This window comes from Anas platyrhynchos, chromosome 34, assembly GCF_047663525.1.
Source record: "Anas platyrhynchos isolate ZD024472 breed Pekin duck chromosome 34, IASCAAS_PekinDuck_T2T, whole genome shotgun sequence".
Classification (NCBI taxonomy): domain Eukaryota; kingdom Metazoa; phylum Chordata; class Aves; order Anseriformes; family Anatidae; genus Anas; species Anas platyrhynchos.
Genome location: NC_092622.1, coordinates 1,662,485 through 1,675,711, shown reverse-complemented (window position 1 = coordinate 1,675,711; position 13,227 = coordinate 1,662,485). Strand labels below are relative to the sequence as shown.

Here is a 13,227-nt window from a genome sequence, read left to right as displayed (position 1 = left end):
TGTTATAGAGCCCGGGGGGATTTGTGAGGTGGTGTGTGGGCTCTGGGGGTGTTATATGGGCCTGGGGGGTGTTGTATGTGCACTGTGGGGTGTCACATGGGCCATCCGTGGTGTTATACGGGCCCTGAGGGGTGTTAAGTGGGCCCTAAGTGGTGTTATATGGGCCCTATGGGGTGTTACGTGGCCCTACATGGTGTTACGTGGACCTGGGGGGTGCTATATGGGTCCTGGGGGGTGTTACTTGGGCCCTACATGGTGTTATATGGCCCTGGGGGGTGTTATATGGGTCCTGCATGGTGTTATGTGGGCCCCAGAGGTTGTTATATGGGCCCATTGTGGCGTTATGGGGACCTGGGGGTGTTAGATGGGTCTGCACGCTGTAATATGGCCCTGGGTGGGGCCCTGGACGACGTGACGTGGGCTTTGTGAAGTGTTGCACAGACCTTGGGTGTTCCTACAGGGATCCCGTAGTGTTATATGGTCCTGGTCAGCATAATATGAGCCCTGGGTGGTGTGTTAGGGCTTTGGGCCCTGCCACATTGGGCCTGCAGGGCGTTATAGGGCCGCGGGTGCTATTCTACAGCCCTGGGCGGTGATATAGGGCCGTGGCTGGAGTCGTTATGGGGCCAGGGCTGGGGCTGGATGTCACGTCACGCCGTGCTGCCGTCACCCGTCACCATCACATGGTGCCGGTGGCCCCAGCCCAGGAAGCCCAGGAAGGGGAAGTTGGTGCCGCGGAGCAGTTTGGGGACGAGGGGGGACGCGGGGTGTGGCCCCCCCACCCCAAAAACCCATCGCCACCATGTCGCTGCCCTCCGTGTACCAGCACAAGCTGGCCGAGAAGCTGACCATCCTCAACGAGCGGGGCCGGGGCGTCCTCGTCCGCATCTACAACATCAAAAAGGTCCAGTTTGGGGCCGGGTGGGGGGGGTGTGACCCCAAAAAGGGGGGTCCCGGGGGTTCTAACGTTATCCGGGGGGGTCCCACAGACCTGCTCTGACCCCAAGACGCGGCCGTCCTTCCTCAGCGACAAGGCCATGGAGCCCTGCGTCAAGTTCATCAACAAGAAGTTCCCCACCCTGGACGTGAGGAGCAGCACGGTGAGGGGCCCGCCACGTCCCCCCCCTGTCCCCAACCCCGTGTCCCCCCCCCCCCGGGGTGTCCCCAACGTGTGTGTGTGTGTCCCCATTGTCCCTTGCAGCAACACCTTGGCCCGGTGCACAAGGACAAAGGGGACATCGTGCGCGTCTTGGGGCCCTTTTACCACTCCTTCGTGGACGTCCTGGAGTTTAGGGTGAGTTTGGGGCCGGGGGGGGCACAGCGGTGGCTTTTTGGGCTGGGGGGGGGACACAGCGGTGACACCGCTCCTCGTCCCCTCCCAGGACCACGTCTACGAGCTGCTGAACACCATCGACGCCAACCAGTGCTTCTTCGACATCGTGAGTGGGACCCCGGGGGGGGGCTTTGGGGTGCCCAAAATACTCAGGGAGGGGGGGGCTCATGGCTTTGTGCCCCCCCCCAGCACGTCAACTACGACTTCACCAAGAACTACCTGGACCTGGTTGTCACCTACGTGTCCCTCGTCCTGCTGCTGGCCCGCACTGAGGACCGCCGGGTGCTGGTGGGCATGTACCACTGCGCCCACGAGATGAGCCACGGAGCCAGGTGGGTGGGCTTCCCCCCCCCCCAAAAAAAAAAAAAAATCCCCTCGAGGGGTGTCCTTGGGGTTTGTCCCCCCCTTTCAGACGTTGTCCCCATCGCCTTGTCCCCACAGTGACCCCAGCTTTGCCCGCCTGGGCCAGATGCTGCTGGAGTACGAGCACCCCCTCAAGAAGCTGACGGAGGAATTCGGGCCGCACACCAAGGTGGGTTTCAACCCCCCCGGGGGGGTCACATCAGACCCCATGCCACCCCATGCTGTCCCCCCCTTTTTTGTCCTCCCCCCAGGCTGTCACCAGCGCCCTGCTGTCCCTCCATTTCCTCTTCGCCCGGAGGAACCAGGGGGCCGAGCAGTGGCGCAGCGACCAGCTCCTCAGCCTGCTCAGCACCTCGGGGGCCATGCTGACCCCCGCCAGCTCCGACACCGTGAGTGCCACCGTTCTGGGGGGGCTCGGAGGGGTTCGGGGGGGTCACCCCGTGGGGCTGAGAGCGGTGACACTGTGACACCTCCGTCCCCAGATGGCCTGCGAGTACCTGTCCCTGGAGGTGATGGAGCGCTGGATCCTCAGTGAGTCCCCGTGGGGAGCCCCAAAAGGGGGGGGTGCGGTGCCCGGACCCCCACCCTGATGGCTGTGCCCCCCCCGCAGTGGGGTTCCTGGTGTGCCCGGGGGCCCTGGGGATGTCCCCGCAGTGCCTGGAGCTGTGGCGGCTGGCGCTGCAGGGCTCGCTCTACCTCACCCTGCTCCGTGACGAGGTGCTGCAGGTCCACAAGGTCACCGAGGAGCTGCTCGGGGGGCTCAAGGGGTAATGGGGGGGGGCTGGGGGGGCTGGGGGGTCGGCTGGGGGTTCGGGGTGCCACTGGGTGCCAGATATTGGGTGTATGGGGGGGGGTTTGGGTGCTCAGGGTGATGGTGGGGGCAAGAAACTGGGTGTATGGGGGGGTTTGGGTGCTGGGGGTGATGCTGGGTGCCAGAAACTGGGTGTATGGGGGGGGTTTGGGTGCTTGGGGTGCCAGTGGGTGCCAGAATTTGGGTGTATGGGGGGGTTTGGGTGCTGGGGGTGATGCTGGGTGCCAGAAACTGGGTGTATGGGGGGGGTTTGGGTGCTTGGGGTGCCAGTGGGTGCCAGAATTTGGGTGCATGGGGTGGTTTGGGTGCTCAAGGTGCCTCATTCTGGGTGTCTGGGGGGGGGTTTGGGTGCTCAGGGTGATGGTGGGTGCCAGAATTTGGGTGCACGGGGGGCTCTGTGGGATCTTTGGGGTGTCCCGTGCGTGGCACTGCCCGGCCGTGTCCCCCCCCTCTCAGCTACGGGAAGCGGGTGGCCGATGTGAAGGAGTGCAAGGAGCATGCCGTGACGCAAAGGTCAGGGAGCTCCGGGGGATTTTGGGGGGCTGGGGAGGGCCCCAGGGGGTCCCAAAGCTTTAGGGGGATCGAGGGGTCCCCATCCCATGAGGCTGTGGTGTCCCAGAGAGCTGGGGGGGTCCAGGGGGGTGTGGGGAGGTGCCAGCACTCGGGGGTGCTCAGGGTTCCCCCCAGTTTGATTTAAATCATTCCCACCTTTGCCACACGGTGCCTGGGATGTCCCTGGGGGGGGGACAGGGTGGCTGGAGGGGCACTGGGGTGTCCCTGACCCCCATCCTGACCCCCCCACCCCACAGTGGAGCCCTGCACCGGGGTCGGCGGGCGTACCTGCGGGGGGCCGTGCGGGAACTGGCGGCGCTGCTGGAGGATCAGCCCGGGCTGCTGGGACCCAAGGTGGGCATGGGGGGGGGAGAGGCAGTGATTTGGGGTCTGGGGGGGGTGGGAACACTGCCTGTGGGGTTGGGGTTTAGGGGGCACGCTGTGGGGCACGGGGGGTGGTGGGGTGGGTTTTGGGGCAGCAGGGTTATGGGGCAGCCCCGGGCAGGGGGGCGATGGTGCGGGGTTTGGGGCAGCGGGGTGTGATTTTGGGGGGGTGTCGGGGCTCTGTCAGGGCGTGGGGGGGGGAAAGGCCGCCTGTGGGGTCTGTGTGGGGTCTGTGGCAGCGCCCCGTGCCCTCTAAGCCCTGCTCTTCCCAGGCTCTCTTCGTCTTCATGGCGCTCTCCTTCTGCCGGGACGAGGTGAGCTGGCTGGTGCGGCACGCCGAGCACGTCACCAAGACCAAAAACCCCGAGGATTTCGCTGACAGGTGAGCACGGTGCCATAAAGGGGGGCGCAGGCAGCTCGGCTGCTCCTTTTTGGGGCGGATTTAGGGCTTTTTGTGTCCCCGCTGGCAGCCACCTGGCGGAGATGCTCTTCCTCATGGAGCAGCTGCGGAGCCTGGTGCGGGGGCAGGTGGGGGTCCTGCAGCGCTACCATGTGCAGTACCTGGCCCGCTTCGACGCCCTGGTGCTGAGCGAAATCATTCAGGTACCACGGGGAGGGGGGGGGATGCCCTGGGCTGGCTGCTGGGGGCTGATCCTGTCCCCATTTTGGGGCTGGCTCTGTCTCCCGGGGCTGTCCCCGATCCTGTCCCCGTCCCCGTCCCCGCAGAACCTCTCCGTGTGCCCCGAGGAGGAATCCATCATCCTCTCGTCCTTCGTCAGCTCCCTCTCGGCTCTCTCAGTCAAAGGAGGTAGGGAACACGTCCCTGCGGCACGGCCTGGGGGTTTGGGGACATGTTCTGGGGACTTGGGGACACGTCTTGGGGTCTGATGTCCCGTCCTGCAGCCCTGGTGCTGTGCTGAGCACCCAGGCGCAGGCTCAGGGGGGGCAGTGGGGACACAGAAGCTCCTGGGGTGTCCCATGGGGTGGGTGCCGCCACCCCAAGCTGGCACCCAGCACCCCCTGGCTCGGCACCTCCCCGTCAGCACCCCCAGCCCCTCTTTGTCCCCCCCCCTTGGACCCTTCCCCACGTCTCCCCACCTTTCCCTGTCCCCGCAGTGGATGACAAGGAGCAGTTTGATTTCACCCCGCTCCGCCTGGACTGGTTCCGGCTGCAGGTGCTGTCCCTGTCCCTGTCCCTGTCCTCGTTCCCTGCACCAATCCCTCCTATCCCAGTCCCCGTCCCTATTTCCATCACCTCCCAGTCCCCATCCCTCTTTCCTTCACCTCCCAGTCCCTTTTTTCTCCACCTCCCAGTCCCTGCCCCTATTTCCATCACCTCCCAGTCCCCATCCCTTTTTCTTCCACCTCCCAGTCCCCATCCCTATTTCCATCACCTCCCCATCCCTTTTTCCTTTACTTCCCAGTACCCATCCCTATTTCCATCACCTCCCAGTCCCTTTTCCCTCCACCTCCCAGTCCTCATCCCTTTTTCCTCCACCTCCCAGTCCCTTTTTCCTCCACCTCCCAGTCCCTATTTCCTCCACTTCCCAATCCCTGCCCCTATTTCCATCACCTTCTGGTCCCTGTCCCTATTTCCATCACCTCCCAGTCCCTTTTTCTTCCACCTCCCAGTCCCAGTCCCTTTTTCCATCACTTCCCAGTCCCCATCCCTATTTCCATCACCTCCCATTCCCTTTCCCCTCCACCTCCCCGTCCCCCTCCCATCCATCCCCTGCACCCTGCTGTCCCCCTGACCCCCCCCTGTCCCCCCCCCAGGCCTACACCAGCGTGGCCAAAGCCTCGCTGCCGCTGGCCACCAACCCCGACGTGGGCCGGGCCATGAACCTCGTGGTCTTCCACACCAAACTGCTCGACTCCCTGGAGGAGCTGCTGGCCGAGGCCTCCGACCTCTCGGAGCTGTGGTGAGCAGCCCTGCCCCTCGTGCCTCAGTTTCCCCAGGGGGGTTTTTGGGGTCAGACAGGCTGGGGGGGTCCAAACAGGGTCCTGAGGCACTCATGCAATGGGGTGAGGGATGTGGGAAGGGGTGGAGGGGGTTTGGGGTGAGGTGTCAGCTCTGGGAGGGGCTGGGCAGGGTTGGGGGGCGGCTCGGGGGGGGACACGAGTGGGTGTGGGGATGGGGACATGGGGATGGGGATGGGGACAGTGCATGGGTGGTGTAGGGGGGGGTCTGCTCCTGGGAGGGGAGGGGAGGGAAAAAGGAAAAAATAGGGGAGGGAAAGAGGAAAGAGGAGAGAAAAGGAAAGAGGGGAGAAAAGGAAAAGGGGAAAGAGGAGAGAAAAGGAGAAATGGAGAGAAAAGGAAAAGGGAAAGAGGAGAGAGGGAAAAAGGAGAGAAAAAGAGAAATGGAGAGAAAAGGGGAAAAGGAAATAGGGGAGAAAGGGGAGAAAAGGAAAGAGGAGAGAAAAGGGAAGAGGAGAGAAAAGGGAAAGGGGAAAGAGGAGGGAAAAGGAGAAATGGAGAGAAAAGGGGAAAAGGAAATAGGGGAGAAAGGGAAAAGAGGAGAGAAAAGGGGAAAAGGGAAAGGGGAGAGAAAAGGGAAAGGGGAGAGAGGAGAGAAAGGGAGAAAGTGAAAAAGGAGATAAAAGGAGAAATGGAGAGAAAAGGGGAAAAGGAGAGAAAAGGGCGAAAGGAAAGAGGAGAGGGGAAAGAGGAGAGAAAGGAGAAAAGGAAAGGAGAGAGGAGAGAAAAAGGAGAAATGGGGAGAAAAGGAAAGAGGAGAGAAAAGGAAAAGGGAAAGAGGAGAGAAAGGGAAAAAGGAGAGAAAAGGAGAAATGGAGAGAAAAGAGGAAAAGGAGAGAGGAGAGAAAAGGAGAAATGGAATGAAAAGGGGAAAAGGAAACAGAAATCAGACCAGCAGACCCCAAACACACCCTGCCCCTCTCTCCCCCCCCTCTGCTCCCACCCCTGCAGCTTCTACCCCCGCGTGGTGGAGAAGCTTTTCGCGGCCACCATGGAGGAGCCCTCGATGCTGCGCTTCAGCATCGCCTTCCCCCTGCTCTGCAGCCACTTCTCCCGCTGCGTCCACCCCATGTGCCCCGAGGAGGTGGGTGCTGCACCCCCGGGGGGGGGACAGGGGGGCACCGTGGCAGTTATTTGGGGCCGGGGACGTGGCTTTGGGGCAGCTGGTGGCGTGCTGCAGCCCTGACCCCGTGCCACATGGCTATGGGCCGTTTTGGGGCCGTCTTGGGGCCGTTTTGGGGCCATTTTTGGGCCAATTTGGGGCTGTTTTGGGGCTGTTTTGGGGCCGTTTTGGGGCCGTTTTGGGGCTGTCACATCGTGGTTCTCCCGCCGCAGCACCCCCAGCTCCAGGCCGTGGCTTTGGGGCTGTGCAACAAATTCCTGGAGGAGATGGCCCGGCAGGCCAGCAGCTGCATCATGGACGCCTGCGCCGAGCACCACAACCTCAGCGAGCAGGTGAGGGGCTCCGAGACCCCAACAGGGACTGGGGGGGACCCTAAAAGATCACCCGGCCCTGTCCCCCTACTGGGGCAGGGACACCCCGATCGGGTCACGCAGGAGCACGTTCAGACAGGATTTGGGTGACCCCAAAAAGGAGACCCCACAGCCCCCCTGGGCAGCCTGTTCCATGCTCTGCCCCCCTCCCCGTGCACAAATCTGGTCTCGTTTTTGGGCAGAAAGGAGCTTTTTGAGCAAAAATGAGCTTTTTTGAGCAGAAATGAGTCCCATCTTGCACCCGCTGCCCCTCGTCCTGTCGCTGGGTGTCACCGAGCAGAGCCCGACCCCGTTCCCCTGCCACTCGCCCTCCCCATAATTACAACCCTTAATGCTCCGCTCCCCTCATCATCCTCGGGGCTCTTTGGGGTCTCCAGGATCCCTGTAGCTTTTGGGGACGGGACAGGCCGTGGCAGAGCAGGGCTGGGGGGCTTTGTCCCTGATTTGGGGACGGGGTGGGGGGGCTCTGATCCTAAAGCCCCCCGTTGTAACCCTCTGTCCCCCCCCAGCTGCTTCCCAAGCACTGCGCCTCCACCGTCAGCAAAGCCCGCAACAAGAAGACCCTAAAACACCCGGCCAAAAAGGGGGAACCCGAACGGGACAAACCGGGGGCCGAGAGCCAGAGGAAGGACCGGACCCTGACCACCAAGTGAGAGCAGGGCCTGGGCAGGGGGGGGGGGGCTTGGACACGACCCTGGGGGGGCAAAACAGGACCACGGCGAGCACCAGACCTTGGGGGTGGGCTCGGCGCACCGTGGATGGGCACGGGGTGGTTTTGGGGCCGTCTCCACGACCCTACGGGGCTGTGAGGTGGCTGCCACCGTGCGTTGTGTCCCCCCCCCAGCATGGACAAGCTGCACCTGACGCTGGCCGAGCTGTCCCTGAGCCTCAACCACGTGCCCAACTTCACCGTCTTCGAGCACACGGTGACGCCGGCTGAGTACCTGAGCAGCCAGCTGGAAACCCGCTTCACCAAGTGGGTGAAAAAATCCTAAATTTGGGGCCGCGGGGGCGCACGGGGCAGCAGGGTCGGGTCCTGTGAGCAGCCCCCATCCCATCCCATCCCGTCCCCTTTACAGGGCCATCGTGGCCATGGCGGGCTACAGCCAAGCCACGCAGGAGGTGGCCCGTCCCTCGGAGGTACTGGTGGGACTGGGAGCCTACGTCACCTTCCTCCAGTCCCTCGGTCACCTGCTGGGGCTGGACACGGGGCGCATCATCCGCGGCGTCCTCCTGCAGCAGACCCAGCCCCGCGACGCCGCCGGCGAGCAGACCCTCACCACCATCTACACCAACTGGTGGGCGCCAGTACCCCCCCCCAAAAAAAAATCGGGGGTGTCTCCCCTCGTGAGGCCCCAGAACCCCCAAAAAAAGCGGGGTGGTCCCCTTCATGATGCCCTATAGGGTCAAGGTGGTCTTATAGGGTCAACGCTTTGATGCCCGCAGGTACCTGGAGGCCCTGCTGCGCCAGGCCAGCATGGGGGCCATCGTGCTGGCCCCCGCCCTACAAGCCTTCACCACGGTGCCCCGCGAGGGCGAGCCCTCCTTCAGCGCCGCTGAATTTTCCGACGTTTCGGGTGAGGGATTTGGGGACGCCGCCGGGAGCTGTCCCCCGTGACCCCCTTGCTGATGTCCCCCCCCTCCGTATCTCGTCCCCGTCCCCGCAGAGATGCGGGCGCTGGCCGAGCTCATCGGGCCCTACGGGATGAAGTTCCTGAGCGACAACCTCATGTGGCACGTCAGCTCCCAGGTCGCCGAGCTGAAGGTGGGGACGAGGGGTTGGGGTCAGGTTTGGGGTGCCGGGGTCAGGTTTGGGGTGCCAGGACCTTGTTTGGGGTGCCGGGGCCAGGTTTGGTGTGCTGGGGTCAGGTTTGGGGTGCTGGAACGAGGGTCAGGGTGCCAGGTGCCAGGTTAGGGGTGCCAGGACCTTGTTTGGGGTGCCAAGGTCAGGGTGCTGGGGCCAGGTTTGGGGTGCCAGGATCACGTTTAGGGTGCTGAGGTCAAGTTTGGGGTGCTGGGGTGCTGGGGTCAGGGCTGAGGTAGTGGAATGAGGGTCAGGGTGCCGGGGCCAGGTTTGGGGCACCAGGTTTGGGGTGCCAGGATCTTGTTTGGGTTGCTGGGGCCAGGTTTGGGGTGCCAGGATCATGTTTGGGGTGCTGGGGCCAGGTTTGGGGGGCCAGGTTTGGGGTGCAGGGGCCAGGTTTGGGGTGCCAGGATCATGTTTGGGGTGCCAAGACCAGGGCTGAGGTGCTGGAATGAGCGTCAGGGTGCCAGGTTTGGGGCGCCACGACCTTGTTTGGGGTGCCAGAGGCCAAATTTGGGGTGCCGGGGCCGGGTTTGGGGTGCCAGGACCAGGTTTGGGGTGTCAGGACCAGGCTCAGGGTGCCGGGACCAGGGTCGGGGTGCTGGGACGAGGTGCCAGGACCAGAACCAGGACCAGAACCAGGATGAGGGTGCCTCTGCCGCGTGCCGCAGCGCATCGGGACGGGCAGAGCCACCCCCGGCCACCACCCCAACCCCCGGGGCTCGCTGGGGGGCCGAGAGCAGCAGGGCGGGGGGGTGGCCACGCACGCGTCCCCCCCGCTGCCAGCGCCCCGTGTCCCCCCCCCGCAGAAACTGGTCAACGAGAACATGGACACGCTGGTCCAGCTGCGCTCCAGCTCCTGCAAACCTGAGCAGATGGCAGCCCTGCTTCCCCGGCTCACCTGTGAGTTTTTGGGGTTTTGGGGGGCACCGGGGGGGGGGGGGGCGCGCAGGCGGCCCCTTTTTTTGCACGTTTGCACGCTCACCGAGCCCCCTCCTCACCCCCCCCCCAGCTGCTGATAACGTCCTGAAGAGGATGACCATCATCGGCGAGATCCTCAGCTTCCGTGCCATGGCTCAGCAGGGCCTGCGGGAGGTGGGCACCCCCTTTAGGGTCACAACGAGCCCCCCCCCGGGGCGTTTTCCCCCCCCCCCCTTCACCGCTGTCTCCCCGCAGGTTTTCTCCCACCACTGCCCCTTCCTCATGGGCCCCATCGAGTGCCTGACGGACGTGGTCACCCCCGACACCGACATCCAGGTGGGTACGGGGACAGGGGGTGTGTCCCCCCCCCAAAAAAAAAAAATGGGGCCGGGTGGCTCGTGTGGCACCCCGTGACCCCAGCCCTGAGCCTTCGTGTCCCCCCCCCAGGTCACCCTCAGCATCTTCGAGCTGGCCTCAGCCGCTGGGATCCCCTGCGAGATCGACCCTGCGCTGGTCAACGTCCTCGCCAGCAGCAAGACGGGTACTGGGAGGGACTGGGAGGGACTGGGAGGGACTGGGGGGCTGTCCCCGAGGTCCCCCCCCCCCCGTGTCCCCTGGTTATTGTCCCCTCCCTTTTGGCAGATGGCTCATCCCCGGAGGAGGACTACAAGGTCGCCTGCCTGCTGCTGGTCTTCGTGGCCGTGTCCCTGCCCTTGCTGGCCTCCGACCCGGCGTCCATCTACAACACCGAGACGGACGGTGAGGCTCCCCCGTGTCCCCAACCCCGTCCCCGTGTCCCCAACCCCGTCCCAGTGTCCCCAGTCCTGTCCCAGTGTCCCCATCCCCGTCCCCATGTCCCCATTCTTGTCCCCGTCCCCCATCCTGCCTGCGCCCCACTGCCCCTAACCCCACACCTACGAGTCCAGGGCCCCCTCCCCGGCTCATTGACACCCCCCTGGCTGCATTGGGGACATCGGGACCCCGCTGTCCCCTGCTTTTGGGGCCCGCTGTCCCCAACCTCCCCCCCCCGTCCCCCCCCCAGGCTACAACAACAACATCCACTGCCTGGCCAAGGCCATCATCCACATCTCGGCCGCGCTCTTCACCGTCCACAACAAGAACATCGAGACCCACCTCAAGGAGTTCCTGCTGGTGAGGGCGGCTCAGGGACCTCAGACGTCCCTAAAAAGGGGGGTGGGCACCACCTGGGGGTGTGTGGGGGGGTCGGTGCTGAGCAGGATTTGTCGTCCCCCCCTCCCCAGTTGGCCTCTGTCAGCCTCCTGCAGCTGGGCCAGGAGACGGACAAGCTGCGCGCAAGGAACCGGGACTCCATCTGCCTGCTCATGCAGCTGGTGAGTCCTGGGGGGGGCTTCTGGGGGTCCTGGGGGGGCTTCTGAGGGTCCTGGGGGGGGGTTGGGGGGTCCTCGGGGGGTTTCTGGGGGTCCTGGGGGGGGCTATGGGTTGTGTCCCCTCCTGCCGTGGCCACGCTGCTCCAGCCCCCCGGTGCCCAGCTCTATCCGGGGGGCTCAGGGGGGTCAGATCCTGCCCTGACCCCCCCCTTGGGGACCCGCAGGGCTGTTGGGGTGGGGGCCACGCACCCACAGCCCCCCCCCCGGATTGGTATTCAGGGAGCAGAGCACCCTGGCTGCAAAGCAATTTAAATGCAAATGCTTCGAGCTGGAGCTCGGGGAGGGAGCACCCAGCTCATGGGGGGGGGCACGAGGGGAAACTGAGGCACGGCGGGGGGGGGGGCGGCTGCTGAGGATGTGTCCTTTGTGTCCCCCCCCAAAAAAAAAACCCAGATCGTGGCCGAGTCGTCCTTCCTGACGGTGGACATGCTGGAGAGCTGCTTCCCCTACGTGCTGCTGCGCAACGCCTACCGCGAGGTGTGCAGGGAGAATCTGCTCAGCAGGGTCCCCTCGCACTGACCCCACGCTTCCGGCCCCAAAAAACTCCCCTGAACCCCCAAAAACTTCCCCAATACTCCCAAAACTCCCCCGAGCCCCCCAAACCACCCCAATCCCTTCAAACCAACCCAATTCCCCCAAACCAACCCGATTTCCCCAAACTACCCCAGTCCGCCCAAGCCACCGCACTCCCTCCACCCCACCCCAAATCCCCCAAATCCACCCCAAATCCCCCAAATCACCCCCGTCCCCTTGCCTCCCTCCTCCTCCTCTGTCCCCACCTTGTCCTCCCTTCATTAAACGGTTTTTGTCCCCCCTCCCCGTGCCTGCGTCTGGCTCCTGGGGTGCCCTCGGGGCCCCAGCACCCTAGGGTGGGGGCCCAGCCCCTCACCAAACCTCAGGCAGGTCCCCATGGGGGTTTTGGGTTTTGGGGGGGGTCTGGGGAGGGGAGAGGGACCGGGGGGGGGGCGTTATCAGCGATAATCCTGGGGCTGGCCCCGTGCCTCAGTTTCCCCTCTGCCCTCCAGCCGAGGGGGGGCTGCTTCAGGTCCTGTTTCTCCTTCTCCCCCCCCCTCCCCAGACCCCGTCTCCGGGTGTTTATTTTTTCTCCTGTGCGGCGTCTCGGGGGGGTGAGGGGGGGGGAAAAAAAAATTAATGGGGCGAGGGAAGGAGGCGCCGGGGCGGCCGTTTCCATTCCGCTCACGGCCGCCGGCTCCGGGATGAGTCACCGGGAGCCGGGCACCCGCAGCTCCACGGCCCCGCTCAGCACCCTGGGGGGCTCCGAACCCCCCCCCCCAGCACAACCCAGGAGCCAAAATCTCACCCCCCCGAGCCCCCCCTTGGTGGTCCCAGGGCGAGCGTGTGGCCACCGAGGCCGCTCGATGGCTTCGTCAATCCCTTGGGGGGAAACGGTGACGGGTTTTGGGGTGACCGTGGCTCCTTTTGGGGTCTGCCCCCCCCCCTCCCCGAGGAGCCCGACACCCCCGAAATGAGCACCCGGAGCTGGGGGGGGGTTGCAGCGTGCTGCACGAGCCTCTTTTGGTGCTCATTAATCACGTTATTAAGCCCTAACGAGCTCTCTGCCGCCGCTCCGGCTTTGTCTCGCGCGCATCCCTGCCCACGGCTGCTCCCGCACCCACCGCCCCCCCCCCTGTTCCCCTAATTTCCCCCCCCCCCCATTCTGCCCCACAAACTGTGGGGTCCCCCCTCTTCCACCCCATCTCCCAGCCTGCCTCCCAGCCCCTTTTCCCCAAAAGTTTGGGGGCCCCCAAAAGCCCCAGCAGTGGGAAAGGAGCCCCCAGGCCCCCAGGCTCACCCTGCTGCCCCCCTAGCCCCCCCCCAGTGGGGTCCCAGCACCCAAGGGACACCCCATAAAGGTGGGAGACCCCCCCCGGGGGGCACAGCCCCCCCCTGTAGGGACACAAACAGCACCCGTGGGTGCTCGCCTGCAGACACCAAGAGGGGGGACGCCCCGTGGGCAGCCCCCCAGCCGGCCTAACGGGGTGCTGAGGTGCTGGGACCCCAAAAAGCCCCCCCAGGACCCCCCCCCGGTGCCGGTGCGGGTGCTGAGCACACCTACGGCCTTACGTAAGGGCTTATTAATATTCCCCGGGGGCTGCGGAGCGGCGTGGGCTGCGGGAGGCAGCGCGGGGGCTGCTGCGCCCCCCCAGCTCACTGG

At 64.7% G+C, this 13,227-nt stretch overlaps 1 protein-coding gene across 1 annotated transcript; it reads left to right on the top strand.

The window, feature by feature from the left end:
- The first annotated feature begins 677 nt into the window (after positions 1-677).
- On the top strand, positions 678-11,865 carry NCKAP1L (NCK associated protein 1 like). The gene is made up of 31 exons (XM_072031927.1): positions 678-904; positions 990-1,100; positions 1,202-1,294; positions 1,383-1,439; positions 1,523-1,665; positions 1,775-1,865; positions 1,948-2,085; positions 2,179-2,227; positions 2,307-2,463; positions 2,964-3,020; positions 3,317-3,413; positions 3,716-3,825; positions 3,914-4,046; positions 4,170-4,251; positions 4,560-4,618; positions 5,220-5,365; positions 6,375-6,507; positions 6,759-6,878; positions 7,427-7,566; positions 7,762-7,893; positions 7,997-8,215; positions 8,364-8,494; positions 8,585-8,682; positions 9,531-9,624; positions 9,734-9,816; positions 9,898-9,978; positions 10,090-10,183; positions 10,285-10,401; positions 10,685-10,794; positions 10,905-10,994; positions 11,445-11,865. Exons 1-31 carry the CDS (start codon positions 803-805, stop codon positions 11,568-11,570), a joined length of 3,393 nt encoding a protein of 1,130 aa, XP_071888028.1. The 5' UTR covers positions 678-802; the 3' UTR covers positions 11,571-11,865.
- The last annotated feature ends 1,362 nt before the right edge of the window (positions 11,866-13,227 follow it).